Source organism: Phytophthora infestans, genomic scaffold, assembly GCF_000142945.1.
Source record: "Phytophthora infestans T30-4 supercont1.9 genomic scaffold, whole genome shotgun sequence".
NCBI classification, from domain to species: domain Eukaryota; phylum Oomycota; class Peronosporomycetes; order Peronosporales; family Peronosporaceae; genus Phytophthora; species Phytophthora infestans.
The window spans coordinates 1932614-1949967 of NW_003303750.1; the positions used below are offsets into that span (position 1 = coordinate 1932614).

Below are 17354 nucleotides of genomic sequence, written 5' to 3' on the forward strand. Positions count from 1 at the left end.
TTCGAAATGAGCTTCCAGGCCAAACAAATAGTTCTTGCACGGTATAGTATTTCGAGGGCAAGAATAAGCATCAGCTTCAACTAAGAAGTTTTCTCGGCAGCATTTGAAGCTCTTTTCAGGAAGAGATGGGCACAGCTGTTGAGATTGCGCTCAAATGTGTCTATCATTAGCCAGATATACTTTGAAGTAGGGAATGTCAAACAAAGAGTGTAAGAATCTAGTGATGCCAGTTGCTTTGGACATTTGCAGCTGTCAGTGAGCGGCATAGCGAATGCCAAATGACGCCATGTGAGCATCCAAAAGAGCCTTTCGCTATCACTTCCAATTCAGCGGTGTTAAGTGCAAGCTTCTTACTTCCAGTACATCGACTAAGTCAGGACAGCAGTGCGGAGCTTTCAGCTGAGTACTCTGCGCATCTACGGACCTGGCGGATTGGTCTGGGTCTCTGTTATCAAGCGCCAGCTCCAGAGATCATACCACGGTCGAATATGGTAGCACAAATTACTCTAAACGACTCAATACGTCTTGAAGTGCTCCTTTGAAAGCTTTTGTCATCTCTAGTCGTTAAGAGGGCGGCCTGGGGCGGCAAGCATCATCCCGCATTAGCCTTTCAGCAGTTTTCATCTCTCCAGGGACAGGCCACGATGGCCCTAGGTGACCGTAGACAGCTTGTGTACTACCGGGCAATCTGGGAAAATGAGCTTCCAGGCCAAAAAAATAGTTCGTGCAGGTATAGTATTTCGAGGGCAAGAATAATCATCAGCTTCAACTAAGAAGTTTTCTCGGCAGCATTTGAAGCACTTTTCAGGAAGAGATGGGCACAGTTGTTGAGATTGCGCTCAAATGTGTCTATCATTAGCCAGATATACTTTGAAGTAGGGAATGTCAAACAAAGAGTGTAAGAATCTAGTGATGCCAGTTGCTTTGGACATTTGCAGCTGTCAGTGAGAGGCATAGCGAATGGCATAGGACGCCATGTGAGCATCCAAAAGAGCATTTCGCTATCACTTCCAATTCATCGGTGTCAAGTGCAAGCTTCCTACTTCCAGTACATCGACTAAGTCAAGACAGCAGTGCGGAGCTTTCAGCTGAGTACTCTGCGCATCTACGGACCTGGCTGATTGGTCTGGGTCTCTGTTATCAAGCGCCAGCTCCAGAGATCATACCACGGACTAGTATGGTTGCACAGATTACTCTAAATGAGCCCAATACAACTCCACACGTTTTGAAGTACGCCTTTAAAAGCTATCGTCGTTTCTACCGTAAAAGAGGTAGGAGGTTGACCTGCAGCTTTGAAGCATCAGCCTAACTCACTTTCAGCGTAACCGCTATCGCAAGGGACAGGCTACACTGCCCGTAGGCGACTGTAGACAGCTTGTGTACTACCGGGCAATCTGGGAAAATGAGCTTCCAGGCCAAAAAAAATAGTTCTTGCAGGTATAGTATTTCGAGGGCAAGAATAATCATCAGCTTCAACTAAGAAGTTTTCTCGGCAGCATTTGAAGCTCTTTTCAGGAAGAGATGGGCACAGTTGTTGAGATTGCGCTCAAATGTGTCTATCATTAGCCAGATATACTTTGAAGTAGGGAATGTCAAACAAAGAGTGTAAGAATCTAGTGATGCCAGTTGCTTTGGGCATTTGCAGCTGTCAGTGAGCGGCATAGCGAATGGCCATAGGACGCCATGTGAGCATCCAAAAGGGCATTTCCGCTATCACTTCCAATTCATCGGTGTCAAGTGCAAGCTTCTTACTTCCAGTACATCGACTAAGTCAGGACAGCAGTGCGGAGCTTTCAGCTGAGTACTCTGCGCATCTACGGACCTGGCGGATTGGTCTGGGTCTCTGTTATCAAGCGCCAGCTCCAGAGATCATACCACGGACTAGTATGGTTGCACAGATTACTCTAAATGAGCCAATACAACTCGACACGTTTTGAAGTACGCCTTTAAAAGGTATCGTCGTTTCTATCGCTAAAGAGGTTGGCCTGCAGCTTGAAGCATCAGCCCTACCTCACCTTTCAGCGGTACCGCTATCGCCAGGGACAGGCTACACTGCCCGTAGGCGACTGTAGACAGCTTGTGTACTACCGGGCAATCTGGGAAAATGAGCTTCCAGGCCAAACAAATAGTTCTTGCAGGTATAGTATTTCGAGGGCAAAAATAAGCATCAGCTTCAACTAAGAAGTTTTCTCGGCAGCATTTGAAGCTCTTTTCAGGAAGAGATGGGCACAGCTGTTGAGATTGCGCTCAAATGTGTCTATCATTAGCCAGATATACTTTGAAGTAGGGAATGTCAAACAAAGAGTGTAAGAATCTAGTGCTGCCAGTTGCTTTGGACATTTGCAGCTGTCAGTGAGCGGCATAGCGAATGGCATAGGACGCCATGTGAGCATCCAAAAGAGCCTTTCGCTATCACTTCCAATTCATCGGTGTCAAGTGCAAGCTTCTTACTTCCAGTACATCGACTAAGTCAGGACAGCAGTGCGGAGCTTTTAGCTGAGTACTCTGCGCATCTACGGACCTGGCGGATTGGTCTGGGTCTCTGTTATCAAGCGCCAGCTCCAGAGATCATACCACGGACTAGTATGGTTGCACAGATTACTCTAAATGAGCCAATACAACTCGACACGTTTTGAAGTACGCCTTTAAAAGCTATCGTCGTTTCTACCGTTAAAGAGGTTAGAGGGTGACCTGCAGCTTGAAGCATCAGCCCTACCTCACCTTTCAGCGGTACCGCTATCGCCAGGGACAGGCTACACTGCCCGTAGGCGACTGTAGACAGCTTGTGTACTACCGGGCAATCTGGGAAAATGAGCTTCCAGGCCAAAAAAATAGTTCTTGCAGGTATAGTATTTCGAGGGCAAGAATAAGCATCAGCTTCAACTAAGAAGTTTTCTCGGCAGCATTTGAAGCTCTTTTCAGGAAGAGATGGGCACAGTTGTTGAGATTGCGCTCAAGTGTGTCTATCATTAGCCAGATATACTTTGAAGTAGGGAATGTCAAACAAAGAGTGTAAGAATCTAGTGATGCCAGTTGCTTTGGACATTTGCAGCTGTCAGTGAGCGGCATAGCGAATGCCAAAGGACGCCATGTGAGCATCCAAAAGAGCCTTTCGCTATCACTTCCAATTCATCGGTGTCAAGTGCAAGCTTCTTACTTCCAGTACATCGACTAAGTCAGGACAGCAGTGCGGAGCTTTCAGCTGAGTACTCTGCGCATCTACGGACCTGGCGGATTGGTCTGGGTCTCTGTTATCAAACGCCAGCTCCAGAGATCATACCACGGACTAGTATGGTTGCACAGATTACTCTAAATGAGCCAATACAACTCGACACGTTTTGAAGTACGCCTTTAAAAGCTATCGTCGTTTCTATCGCTAAAGAGGTTGGCCTGCAGCTTGAAGCATCAGCCCTACCTCACCTTTCAGCGGTACCGCTATCGCCAGAGACAGGCCACACTGCCCGTAGGCGACTGTAGACAGCTTGTGTACTACCGGGCAATCTGGGAAAATGAGCTTCCAGGCCAAACAAATAGTTCTTGCAGGTATAGTATTTCGAGGGCAAAAATAAGCATCAGCTTCAACTAAGAAGTTTTCTCGGCAGCATTTGAAGCTCTTTTCAGGAAGAGATGGGCACAGCTGTTGAGATTGCGCTCAAATGTGTCTATCATTAGCCAGATATACTTTGAAGTAGGGAATGTCAAACAAAGAGTGTAAGAATCTAGTGCTGCCAGTTGCTTTGGACATTTGCAGCTGTCAGTGAGCGGCATAGCGAATGGCATAGGACGCCATGTGAGCATCCAAAAGAGCCTTTCGCTATCACTTCCAATTCATCGGTGTCAAGTGCAAGCTTCTTACTTCCAGTACATCGACTAAGTCAGGACAGCAGTGCGGAGCTTTTAGCTGAGTACTCTGCGCATCTACGGACCTGGCTGATTGGTCTGGGTCTATGTTATCAAACGCCAGCTCCAGAGATCATACCACGGACTAGTATGGTTGCACAGATTACTCTAAATGAGCCAATACAACTCGACACGTTTTGAAGTACGCCTTTAAAAGCTATCGTCGTTTCTATCGCTAAAGAGGTTGGCCTGCAGCTTGAAGCATCAGCCCTACCTCACCTTTCAGCGGTACCGCTATCGCCAGGGACAGGCCACACTGCCCGTAGGCGACTGTAGACAGCTTGTGTACTACCGGGCAATCTGGGAAAATGAGCTTCCAGGCCAAACAAATAGTTCTTGCAGGTATAGTATTTCGAGGGCAAAAATAAGCATCAGCTTCAACTAAGAAGTTTTCTCGGCAGCATTTGAAGCTCTTTTCAGGAAGAGATGGGCACAGCTGTTGAGATTGCGCTCAAATGTGTCTATCATTAGCCAGATATACTTTGAAGTAGGGAATGTCAAACAAAGAGTGTAAGAATCTAGTGCTGCCAGTTGCTTTGGACATTTGCAGCTGTCAGTGAGCGGCATAGCGAATGACAAAGGACGCCATGTGAGCATCCAAAAGAGCCTTTCGCTATCACTTCCAATTCATCGATGTCAAGTGCAAGCTTCCTACTTCCAGTACATCGACTAAGTCAAGACAGCAGTGCGGAGCTTTCAGCTGAGTACTCTGCGCATCTACGGACCTGGCAGATTGGTCTGGGTCTCTGTTATCAAACGCCAGCTCCTGAGATCATACCACGGACTAGTATGGCTGCACAGATTACTCTAAATGAGCCAATATAACTCGACACGTTTTGAAGTACGCCTTTAAAAGCTATCGTCGTTTCTATCGCTAAAGAGGTTAGCCTGCAGCTTGAAGCATCAGCCCTACCTCACCTTTCAGCGTACTACAGTTTTGTTGCATGTCCGATAAGGTCATCTGGTCCGATAAATTTGGCAATTTATGAATATCATCACTTATCCGACCTTGCTTGAGTTTTGTATTTGCCTAAAGTAGCCTATTACTTCTCAGTCACAACAATTTATAGGGATTTTGTGTGTTTAATACACGAAGAATGCTCCAATGATCCCATTGGCTAATATCGTGCTTCTTCCACTTATTGGAGGACATTTTCCTCTAATTTGATACATATCGACTTATCAGGCAGTAGACCTCGTTGAATTGAGCGCCTAGTAGCGAGTGTTACACCCGTAGATCATGATTACGCTAATGTGTATAGGATCGCCATATCGGAATAAGCATTTACTGCAATTTTTGTTTAATTCCGCTCATAAAACCTGTAAATTACAAAAAATAACAGAATTTCCTCCAAATCTGAGTCCCCGTTCGTGGCGTCATTTACTTGCTGGTCGCTGATAGCTAATAGCACGCTGTCGCAAGCTTTCGAGTAAGGGTACCTAGACGTTTATCAAACTCATGTTGGTAGTGCTACTTTCAAAAACTAAAATCCCTATAATTTGGTGGGACAGAGAAGTACAGCATTTACATTAATTTGGACAAATCACAATAGCCTAAAAACCTAATTTTAGCCAATATATTTACTTCGGGGAAGGTAGGTAATCTAAGCCAGCCAATCCGACGTATATAGTCGGAAGGACCCGAAAAATATGTGTATTTCTTTTCAAAAATTAAGTGATGAAAGTATCACCGGCATATTTACAAAACATCCGGCAAGGATGGGACTAGACGATCTCAAGCCCGGAAAGACAAATTGCGCAAAAGCAGCCGCCATTGCGGCGCTCAAGGCTTTTGTCAAGCGCGAGGCTGTAGATTTTGAAGCTATATTGAGAAAAACGATAGTGGGAAGTGCATTGTGTCTATCTTAGATCTGTTTGGTATGTATCTTGCCTTTAATAAAGGCAAGGAGAGCAAACAGATTGCCCGCAATACAGCCGTGCAGAGCTATAGGCAGACTAAAATATGGCTTTTCGAGCTCTTCCCTACACAGCAACACTTTGTCGAACCAAATTGCTTAGTATGGGAAAGTATCTAGACAAATTTTGTCTGAAAAGAGATGGCAAGGTCGTAAGTAAGGCGCCACCTTGCTCTAAGACCGATTTACGTAAGTTCAGGCATTATTTGTATAAGAATGCGTCTACTTCGATCGATTACCAAGACGCAGCGCTACTGTGTTTGCTGTGGTACCTGTTCGGACGTGCGTCCGACTTGTCGCTCGTGCAGAAGCAGAACAATAATATCGACGCCGCCGCATCCTCTTAGTGCGCTTCATCCGGCTTAAGACGTCCGAGGAGCGAGGTCTCTCGCTCTCTCCTGATCTGCCCGATAAAATCAAAGAACAGGTGTCGAGTTTGTCCGATACGACCCAAGAACAGGTGTCGAACTTACCCGATGAGACTTCAAGAAAAGGTATCCGCTTTGCCCGATAAGACCCTATTAACAGGTGTTGAGTCCGAAAAGACCCAAGAACAGGTGTCGAGTTTGCCCGATAAGACTTCAAGAAAAGGTATCGGCTTTGCCCGATAAGACCTAAGAACAGGTGTCGAGTCCGATAAGACCCAAGAATAGGTGTCGAGTAAGAATCTCGGTAGCAAGAACAATCCTGTTGAGATCAACGAATAAACAGCTCCAAGAAATTGTGCTAAAAGCAAAAGGGCAGCGATGTGGTTGTGCAGCACCACCGCTATAGCTTCAAGCCTGACGATAAAACCTACGCGCTCCGAGTCACACAAAATCCTTGGACACGATCAATCCCGGGCATTAGTTGGATGACGTTGTGATGTCATACTATCTTCGTGAGTATACGCCTGCTAGCGCGACAGCATTCAACTTCGACTGGCAGCCTTTCGGTAGTATTTTCATTGCCTACAAGAAAAACAAGGACAGCATGGTAGCGACGTACAAACCGATTTGTGGCATCACTGCACGGTTTCCAAACGAGAGGTACAGAATCGTTCTTGTCCCAATAGGCATGAATATGCACCGGAGTTTTGTCGCTCTGCAGAATCCGGTCATGGCTATAGAAGGATTGAAACCTTGCTAGCTACATATTGACTCTAAGAAGTAGCTTGCCACCAAAGAAATTGTCTATTGCTCGGTGGGTACTTCAAGCTAGAGGTAGTGATCATGTACCGAAGAAAGCAGTGCCGTACGCGACCAAGCGAGTGCAAACCTTCCCGGTCCAGCGAAATAGCGACGATTGCGGTATCTTCACACTTTACTTCACGCAGAAGATGAACAACTCGCTACGTCAGGACCCAAACATTATACTGCTGCTTAACATCAGTGCAATATGCAGCGTGAACAAAAAGGCCATGTTTGTTCCAAACCTTTTCCGCATGCAGTACAAAACGGGTCTAGTTAGCAATCAAGGTTTGTAGTTAGAAATGCAGTATCACAATGAATTTGCTGGGGAATACAAACTCTACATTACACGGTTGCCGTCGCCCAAGGTGCAGTATCCGCCCATGGCGCTTTGTATCACATCCCAGCCGAATGCGCTAACAACATCTTCTAAGATGTATTCTCACCTCCTTATTACACACATGTTGCGCTCATAGTAGCTAGCAATAAAACTGCAAGAACAGTAAACGTACACAGCAGAGTAAGAAACACAGCGGTTAGATGCGAGCCAACATCCTCAGGGCATTGCCCTGCGCTCTCACCATTGAGCTACGTTGTCGTTCAAGGGGGCCGCGGTTCCTTAGTGGATACGTACGGCACGACTTGGACGGCCTGTGCAGTCTCAGAGGCCGAGGAAAAGGTCTGATCAGTAGCGAAAAAAAAGACCGTGGTTGTGATGCCTGTCGGCAACACCGGTTGGCTGTCTGCGGCTGGAAACTGACTAATTGTGTGTATGTACGGAGCCAAATGTTAGGCTCACCGGCAAAACACGCCCACTGTTTAGAAATAAGGAAAAGAGAAAGGAAAAATTTAAAGCGAAATTCGTACATTCAGCAAATGTTGTGTAAACCTTGTGTATGCATTTTCAGCAGAACACGCCCACTTTTGGCGCCAAAACGGAGGATCGCCATGTTGTAACTGACTTGGTTTTTGTATTCAAAAGAAAACTAAGCCCACTAGACTTCAAATCGCCAATGTAATTGCCCTCACAACGCATTTTGCGCCCAAGACCATCAAGTACCGCCCCAAGCCCCGCCCCAAGCTTCACTTTGCAGACATCGTACTTGAATCACGTAGAGGACGAAGGTCTCTTCGCTCTCTCGAACGTGATGGAGGTGACGTTCGACGAAGAGACTTGCGCCCTCTGGTGCATGGACGTGGGTCTGATAGACAAGCATAAGCGATGCCTAAGCTGCGGAAGCCTCATGAAGCCATCATTGGCCCGAAAGCGCTGGCGGTGCTCTCGCAGGACTAAGCATGCTGATGGAAAGGAACAATCAATTGGCATGCTGACCTGTTCATGCTTCAACGATGCCAAGCTAAAGCTACACCGGGCCGTCCGCATCCTCTTGGCCTGGACCATGAGGCTCTCTCAGGCGCAGGCAATGGAAATGGCCGAGGCGAGCGAACGCACAGTGCGCGACTGTTATGCGTACTGCCGCGGAACGTGCTCGAAGGAACTCCTGAAGACCGAGTTAAAGGTGAAGTTGCACAATTACTTTGCTTAAGTTGCTTAGGTTGCTCTAAACTTGCTGGTATGCTGCGTGTAGATTGGAGGAGACGGTCACATAGTGGAGATTGACGAGACTAGCCTGGCCAAGAAGCGTAAATACAATAGAGGCCGCCACTACCAGGAATACTGGCTTTTTGGTGGTGTGGAGAGCGGGGCTGGCCGATCGTATACGACAAACGAACAAAGCAGACACTTCTTTCCATAATCAAGTCGTTTATCAGGCCACGGTAAGTTTATTTACTTTTTTGGTAATCGGTGGCTCCTTTAATTATTTTTTCCTATTATTTAATTTTGTAGAACTAAGATTATGTCCGACTTGTTCGCTACGTACGTTTGTGAGCGTGGCAACAAGCAACATACTCTCGAGAATAACCGTCTCCTGCTTTCTATGAGCTACACGCATAGCTGGGTCAATCTCAGCCTCAACTTTGTAGACCCGGTTACGGGAACACATACTTATACTATTGAGGGACTGTGGGAGACCCGTATCAAGCGCCACATTAAAAGCACGGGAGGCATGACAAGGACAAGCTCGACTCCTACTTGGATGGGTAACATGTGGCGATCATGGTTTTTTTTCGCCAAAGGCTTAAATCGGTCAGTACTTTGCTGGTCTGGTAGTTGTTATTATAAGAAGTGAATAATTTGTTTTTTCATTTCTATTTTTTCTTATTTCTAAACAGACGGCGTGTTTTGCCGATGAGCCAAATGTTGTTATTGGCTGGTGATTGCCCAATCATGCTCGTTTATCGATGCTGGGCTCCGAGTATCCGGACAGCGCCTGATTATCCGGATCACCACCACTTTCGGCTTCATTTTCTTATTTACTGGCTCGAGAGCACATGGCTCTCGAGCAGAATTTGCAAGATTTTTGGCTATTGCGTTTTCCTCAGGCTACAGGTCGTTTCAGGCGATTCTAACCCGCCTATAAATTTGACACAACACGCTCTCGTTTAAATTTTCAAATCGCGTATTGGCATCTTTGCACATTTAAACACATTGATTACCGTTAGGTACCGTAACTGTCAAATAAAGTCTGTTGGCTTTTGTTTGTTTGATATACCAAATTATTGGCACAGGTCCTAGGTCGGATAATTAATGATTTGGATATGTGATTTGCACCACACTAGCATACGACGTTTTGTATGTGCAGATGCTTGTCAGCTTTCGCACGCCTGTGCCAGCATTAAGCGATGCCTCCGGACCGATACTCAAATACGGCCTCCTGTTAATCAGCAACGCCCTCCAAAACAGGGAATCCATCAATCCATCTATGATGCGGCCCATTTTGTCTCGTTTGGTGAAAGTAAGCCCCAATCTGGATATTGGCCACCTTCGCTACGGTGTTTACACTTAGTTATATAGGTCGCTTGATTGGATGAAAGAACTGCGCTTGGAAATTTCAAGTAGAACGCACGACACGAAGAACGCAGCGTTTACGTTCCTGCACCAAGCCCGTTGCAAGCAGTTAGTCCGTGGGGAGACCGAGTGGAACAGCAAAGTCGCTGAAGGAGCAAGAACGCTCAGGTTTACCGCGTCATTACGAGGTGGAGCGGCCTCAAGACGTCTTGCGGCTCAGTGATGCGCTGCTGAACTCTTCTTACGATCAAATGAACTGGTCGGACCTGCCGCTGCGAACGAATTGGTGTGACCTCGAGCTCACTTTGAGGCGGACGGCCCCTAAGATGAGTGTGATCGGCGATAGTGATGGCAATAGGAAGACAGTGACGCCGTCGCTGTCAGCCCCACATGGCTCAGTTGGCGAAAAGAGATCACGTTTGTGGAAGAAGCTGCAGAAATGGCTCGACGACCCAGCAGCTTTGGGTCTAAATTGGCGGGCTTGCAGGGCTGAATCCACCCAATACCCCTAATGTTGGAGCTGTGCAAATCTTCAAGCTTAACGCCCTTCCGACGCTGTCAATTCGAAGGATTGGTGCGTCATTACTATATCAATTCCACTGAACAAGGCAGGCTTGAAGGAGGTGGCGATGAAATTCTTGCAGAATTTGTCTGTTCTGGTAGCGCTGGACTCCGAAATGGTGGAAAGCATCTATCAGCTGTATATCAGCAAGGCGAGGACTGTAACACATAGCTTGCCGTGTCCTGAAGGAGCGAGCTGCAGCTGCCCTGTGGCGCTCAAGTTTGAGTTTCTGCCTGGATTGAGCAAGTTGTATTTTGTCCAATCAGATTAAAAGGGTGATTCGTGCAACTTTACAAACCGCCTCCAATATCCAAGATGCACAATACCATCGACCTCCTGTAATCGATCCTTTTTGTAAGCGCAACTCGATCGCAAATTATAAATTTCATGTCTGCATTTCCCAGCTCATTACATGTATCATACATGGTCTTATGTGCATCTACAATATTCTGCTTTGAGATCTACAACATTCTGCTTTATTGACAAACTTAATCGCCTCTACAAACGCATGCATTAATATAATTTGTAGCATCAATAGCACCGACGCATCATTTTGACCAATCCTGTCTGTCTTCAACAAGCTCATCAAAAGTGCGTGGACATTTCCCGATTTATTCCCGCCGCAACGATGCCAACCCTCTACGTCGGCACATACACGCGCAAGGAAGGCCACGTGAATGGCCACGCGAAGGGCATCTACGCCTACTCGTTCGACGACTCCACGGGCGCGTTAAAGCTGCTCAAAGTGACGGAGGGCGCCGGTATCAATCCGTCCTACATTTTCGGGACCAACTCGACGCTCTACGCTGTAAATGAGAGCAACGAGCCGTCCCAACTGCACCCGGGAGAGGAGACGGGCTTCGTGTCCGCCTACAAGATCGAAAAGGACGGCGGGCTCACGCAGGTCAGTCGCCACGAGACTGGCGGGGCGTACACGTGTCACGTGGCTCTCAGTCCTAACGGAGACTTCGTATCCGTTGCTAACTACGGCGGTGGCAGCCTCTCGCTCTACCCTGTGAACGCGGACGGCTCGTTGGCCCCTGCCTCGGACCACCACCGCTACGACGGCGCCAGTATGGCCATCCCGGACCGCCAGGAAGCCTCACACATCCACAGTACGGTGTGGACGCCGACTGGTCTCCTTGCCGCTGACTTGGGCACCGACCGCCTCGTACAGTACAAACTAGACGCGGCCGGTAAGAAACTAGTGGACGAGGAGTTCATCACGCGTCCTCCTGGCTCAGGTCCGCGTCACTTCGCGCTTTCCCCGGAGCTCGGCGTGGGCTACGTCATCAACGAACTTGACAACACCGTGGGCGTGTACCCACTTGACGCCAAAACCGGCAAGTTGGGCCACGAGGCACTGCAGAACATCTCGACGGTACCTAAAGACTACTCTGGCCCCGCTCCACTGGCGTCGGACATCCACATCTCAACGAACGGCAAGTTTGTATACGCAGCCACGCGCTTCTGCCACAGCATCGCCATCTACAAGATCCTACCCGACACGCGTCTCGAGCTCGTGGAGATTCTCCCCACGCGCGGCGAGACGCCCCGCGACATCCTGCTCTACAAGGACTTTGTGCTGGCGCTCAACCAGGACACCAACAGCCTCGACGTCTTCCGCGCCGACAGCGAGACTGGCAAACTCACGTACACGGGCAACTCCATCGACTGCCCGTCGCCGTCGTCCATGTTTATCGCCCAATAAAAACTATCCCTCTTGATAGGTTAAAGCACCGTAGCTCAATTAACCTATCTAAATACCGTACTTAATCGAGAGTTCATCATTGATTCGATGCCGGGAGTGGCGCTAGTGACCGGCGGCAGTCGCGGCATCGGCTTCGCTGTGGCTCAGCAGCTTCATCGACGCGGCTGGCAGGTCGCGATCACGTCTCGAGACGTAGAGCGAGCTCAAGAAGCAGCACGGAAGATCTCTGCGGATGTATTGCCGCTGGCGTACAGCTGTCCGCGACGTGGCGAAGGAGACGCCAGTGTTGAAGCTGCTCGGTTGGTAGCGCAAGTGTCTAAGGAACTGGGCGATGGTCCGTCGGCTCTAGTAAACGCTGCGGGTATCTCCAAGGACAGTTTGCTATTGAGACTTAAGGACGCAGAGCTGGACGAGCTGCTGCTTACGAACCTCGTGGGACCCGTACACATGTGTAAGGCGGTGGCTAAAAGAATGATGCAGCGTCGTCAGGGCAGTATTGTCACGATCGGCAGCGTGGTGGGCGCTGCAGGAAATGTCGGACAGGTCGCTTACAGTGCGTCCAAGTCGGGATTAGCGGGCGTCACTAAGACGCTGGCCAAGGAGTTCGGTAACCGTAACATCCGCGTAAACCTAGTGGAACCAGGTTTCATTTCGACAGAGATGACAGACACGATGGCGGACGCTGCACGAGACCGGGTGCTAGGCAACATCCCATTGGCTCGATTCGGCAAGGCGGACGAGGTGGCACAACTTGTGGCGTTCCTGGTTAGTGACGAGGCGTCGTACATTACAGGGCAGTGTATCCGAATCGACGGAGGACTGGTCATTTAGAGCGCAAAAGTACGGGAAGTTTAGAGTAGGATACCGTAAGTCGAATCATGACTGAAGACTAGGTGGTCTAGACTCCGTTGCTGTCGTCTGTCATGGATATTGAGCAGGAATTAGCGGGGATATTATCGCTAGCCTTACGACACAACACTAACCTTGTCAGACGGACGAAATGCCAGTACAGAGGGGTGTGCAGTCGACCTCCGTTGACGTCCAAGTTGTGCTTCGTTGATCTCTTTGTTCAGCCATGTGATCACTGGAGTAAATAACCACAAACGACGTCAGATCTCAAGGCAAATACGAGCCCAACTGTGACCACTTGAGCGCTCACCTTGTTGGTTGGATGCCAAGAGTTTGTTGCTGTCTTCCAGTTTCTGACTCAGTTCCTTTATCGTGTCCTGTTAAACACCAACAACTGAGTGTCTTAGCCTCTTCATCGCAGCACTTACTAGCGAACCTTCAGCTGTAAAATATGCTCATCCCGCTTCCGAATATCTTCCTTGGTCGACTTTAACTCTAACAGCGCTTCCTCACGTTGAAGTTGCTTCTCCTCGACAAACTGGCAATAGAAATTTATCTCTGAAGATTAGAGTGTGCAAAGCCTCAGTTAGCGCATCCTAACGTACATGTTCTTGCTGTTTAATAATCTTGACTTTCATCCGCATCTTGGCCTTCAACGTTCGGTTTTCGTTCTGTATCCGTTCAATAATCTCATTTCCCTAATAAAAAATAATGATAGGATAACAATTAAAATTCCGTATCTCTCGAGTCTCAAACTCATCCTCACCTTGTTGATCTCCGAGATACTCAACTCGAGCTTCTGTTGCAGCCTCGCGTGGTTGTCTCGGTACATTTTCAGCGACTCGTCGACTTCCTCGCTGTGCACTTTAGCGGCCTGTAAGAGATCCGTCGTCTTCTTGACCACTTCCTCCTTGTCCGCAAGTTGCTGCTGTAGCGCATCCGCACGGACTTGCAGAGCGTTAATCTGTTTCTCCTGTAAGAAAACTTTTTGGTCCAGTTCTTTGTTCTGCGATCGCAGCTCGCCCACTTCTCCTGAGAGCGCACTTGAGCCCTGACTGAGATCTTGAGACTGCGCTCGCAAGTGCTCGATCTGCAGTTCGTGTTGGTATTTCTGTCTGCTCAGTTCCTGCACCTGCGCTTCGCTAGCTTCCGCAGTCTTCTTCAGTGCTTGGAGCTATTCAATAACAATAATTTTTCTCTCAATACTATTAAACACGCACACACACAGGACACCAAACGCACCTCCTTCTCGTATCGCTCCACCAATACGTCAATCTTGGCGTTCAGTTCGTCTTCTCGCTGCTTTAACGCAGACGTCGCAGCTCTACGTTGCGTCTCTAACTCGTCCGCAAACTTCATTTTCTCTTGAGACAGCGTCGACTCGGCTTCATATCCCAAAGCTGCCAATTGTTGCTGTAGCTTGGCCTCACTCTTCTGCGTACCCTGCAGCTCCTCGGTCGTCTGCTTCAATGAGGTCGCCAACGACCGTCTACTCGCCCCCACCTGCGCTAATCTCGCTGCGAGATACGCCTTGATAGCTGCGTCGTCGCCAGGATAAAACCTCAACGACAGATGCGTCAACTGCTTGAATGGATTCGTCTCCACAATGCTAAACACCGACATCCCGTCGCTATCCGACGTGTTCAGCACCGCCAAATAGCTTGAAATTCATTTTAAAAAAAATAAGTTGACCTTTAGAATATGTTAAATAAAAATACCAAAGCGTACCTTAAAGGTATAGGTCCAGCAGATCGGCTGTGTTGAGCGTCAATAGAGCTTCTCTTTATAGAGATAGAACGTCCTTCTTCAGCTGAATCGTCGACTTTTTGCTCCTTTTCTGCGTCCTCTTGTACAATTGCCTTGCTGTCTTTAAGACAGCATTGTAGCAGCTCAATGAGGTTGGCTGGGAAGGTGGCAAAGTCCACGAGAAGCTTCTGTTGCGCCTTGAGTTCGTGGAATTCCTCCTCTGAGACGCTCCACAAGTACAGAAAATACGGATCTGCGCCGTCGTCGTCTGTGATTTCCACGCGCATCACGCGTTCCTTCTGGTTCTTGGCATTATTTTGCTGCCGAGAATATTATTTTAAGAAAAAATGCCTTGTAAAAGAGAGGATAGCGTGACACGTACGCGCACGCCAGTGAGCAGACGGATGGTGAGTGGCAGCAGCTTCTCGTCGCGGTCTGGGTACTGCACCAGCACGTGGAAGCGCCTGTCGAATAGCGGCGCCTCGCGGTCGTACTCTTCCATTTTGAAATTGAATAAATTAGGATTCGGCGCCAAGGAAGGTGATGGCGGTCGGTGATTGGTCAATACTCAAGGTGTTATTGTAAAAAGAAAAAGATTATACAAGCTGCCTTCGAAAACTTTTGGAGAAACAGAAATGTCGAAATATATGTACAATTTGAACACGACTACATGGTAAAGTAGTAAAAGTCTAAAAGTTACCCCGTAGACGACGAGTGATCTGCTCTAGGTCAGTATCAACGTTTGCACCGGGATCAGATTTCACACCGAGTACAACGTCGGCTCCAAGATTACGCTTCACGCCTACATTTACATTGGCACCGAAACCAAGTCCAACGCCCGCTTTGACTCCGAGACCAAGACCAGGCTTTCCGCCGGGACCCGCATTCGGGCCGACGCCCAGACCGACGTCCGCCTTCACCTTCGCATCGACATCCGCGTTGACTCCGAGACCAAGACCAGGCTTTCCTCCGGGACCCGCATTCGGGACCGACGCCCAGGCCGACATCGGCCTTCACCTTCGCATCGACATCTGCGTTGACTCCGAGACCAAGACCAGGCTTTCCGCCGGGACCCGCATTCGGACCGACGCCCAGGCCGACATCGGCCTTCACCTTCACATCGACATCCGCGTTGACTCCGAGACCAAGACCAGGCTTTCCGCCTGGACCCGCGTTCGGACCGACGCCTAGACCGACGTCCGCCTTCACCTTCGCATCAACATCCGCGTTGACTCCGAGACCAAGACCAGGCTTTCCGCCGGGACCCGCATTCGGACCGACGCCCAGGCCGACGTCGGCCTTCACCTTCGCATCGACATCCGCGTTGACTCCGAGACCAAGATCAGGCTTTCTACCGGGACCCGCATTCGGACCGACGCCCAGGCCGACGTCCGCCTTCACCTTCGCATCGACATCCGCGTTGACTCCGAGACCAAGACCAGGTTTTCCGCCGGGACCCGCGTTCGGACCGACGCCCAGGCCGACGTCGGCCTTCACATCCGCATCTACGTCTGCGTTGATGCTGACACCGCCCTTTCCGGCGTCGATCTGGCTATCAACGTTGAGATAGTAATTAGGACTTTCCTCGGTACCATACGATGATACAGCCATGTCGCCACCAGTCTCTAAGCCACCATCAGGACTCGCGTATCCGGTTGTTGGGGTGGCGGTGGTATCTCTAGTAGTGACAAAGTCATCTTGCTGGGTAGCTGATTGGTATTCTACACCGGCCGGAGTAGTGATCTGAGTGGGCACTTGCACAGTAGACGAGGGGCACGGGTTGACTGTCGGAACGGTTGGGGCAGCGTCACAGTCATCTGCATATGCATTGTCGGCATGAGCCGTGAAGTCGGAGAGCGCGACAGCCACCGCGAACAGTTTGAGAAAGGTTTTACACGAAAGCATTCTTGTTGTTGAGGGTACTTGAGCCGCCGTAAAAGAAGAAGGCGAACAGGAACAACAGGGTTGGAGGCTCGAGTGAAGAGAGGAAATTGGGGAATGAGGTTGCAGTGGCGCTAGGCTAGACACGTTGGTTGCCGCCACTTGCTACGTTATGTTTAATCACCTCAAGACGCCCTCTCGTGACAACGCAACACTAAACAAGCTCATTCGGATCTCAGGCGTATGCTTCGACATATTTGTGAGACGCACTGTCCATTTGGCGGCTTTCCGTGACCACGTGAGAACATTTCTCTCTCTCTCTCTTCCCCTATAATGAATCACTGCTGGCTGCACTTGGACTTATAGAAATTTAAATGATGACAGCCAAAATTAGAGCAGGGATTTCCGCTTCAAAAATCATCTAACGGCTTTTGGTGACCCAACGACCGGTCGACGTGTGCTGCTTGTAATAATTGATTACTGTACTAGAGCTGTTGAGGTCTGCTGTATTCGAAGATTTACACTTCGACGTCCAGAAATGCAAACAGCGTAAGAAAAATACACCCCACTTTTGAGTCACTCTTTTGAATTAAGGTGCTGCTGTTCGTGGAGAGTTGTTGGTCATCCTCCATGGCCGTTTGAATCTTGCAATCTATCTATTGGTACAAGCCCTCGGCGGAACCTCCGATGCGCACGTCGCACAACAGCA

At 48.8% G+C, this 17354-nt stretch overlaps 5 protein-coding genes across 5 annotated transcripts; 4 read left to right on the top strand and 1 right to left on the bottom strand.

The window, feature by feature from the left end:
• Window positions 1-6680: 6680 nt before the first annotated feature.
• PITG_05936 (uncharacterized protein) lies at window positions 6681-7975 on the top strand (the record flags this gene model as incomplete). Its single annotated transcript, XM_002998123.1, has 3 exons — window positions 6681-6844; window positions 6945-7273; window positions 7968-7975. 3 exons carry the CDS (start codon window positions 6681-6683, stop codon window positions 7973-7975), a joined length of 501 nt encoding a protein of 166 aa, XP_002998169.1.
• A 158-nt stretch (window positions 7976-8133) lies between these two features.
• PITG_23305 (uncharacterized protein) lies at window positions 8134-9177 on the top strand (the record flags this gene model as incomplete). Its single annotated transcript, XM_002998124.1, has 3 exons — window positions 8134-8505; window positions 8575-8702; window positions 8835-9177. 3 exons carry the CDS (start codon window positions 8134-8136, stop codon window positions 9175-9177), a joined length of 843 nt encoding a protein of 280 aa, XP_002998170.1.
• Window positions 9178-11086: 1909 nt separating this feature from the next.
• PITG_05938 (uncharacterized protein) lies at window positions 11087-12234 on the top strand (the record flags this gene model as incomplete). Its single annotated transcript, XM_002998125.1, has 1 exon — window positions 11087-12234. The coding sequence occupies one exon, from the start codon at window positions 11087-11089 to the stop codon at window positions 12167-12169; it is 1083 nt and encodes a 360-aa protein (XP_002998171.1).
• A 22-nt stretch (window positions 12235-12256) lies between these two features.
• On the top strand, window positions 12257-13000 carry PITG_05939 (carbonyl reductase, putative; the record flags this gene model as incomplete). The annotated part of the gene is made up of 1 exon (XM_002998126.1): window positions 12257-13000. One exon carries the CDS (start codon window positions 12257-12259, stop codon window positions 12998-13000), a length of 744 nt encoding a protein of 247 aa, XP_002998172.1.
• A 134-nt stretch (window positions 13001-13134) lies between these two features.
• PITG_05940 (spindle assembly protein, putative) lies at window positions 13135-15266 on the bottom strand (the record flags this gene model as incomplete). The annotated part of the gene is made up of 9 exons (XM_002998127.1): window positions 13135-13253; window positions 13329-13395; window positions 13455-13556; window positions 13624-13716; window positions 13785-14177; window positions 14261-14678; window positions 14747-14799; window positions 14842-15084; window positions 15147-15266. The coding sequence occupies 9 exons, from the start codon at window positions 15264-15266 to the stop codon at window positions 13135-13137; spliced, it is 1608 nt and encodes a 535-aa protein (XP_002998173.1).
• Window positions 15267-17354: the final 2088 nt, after the last annotated feature.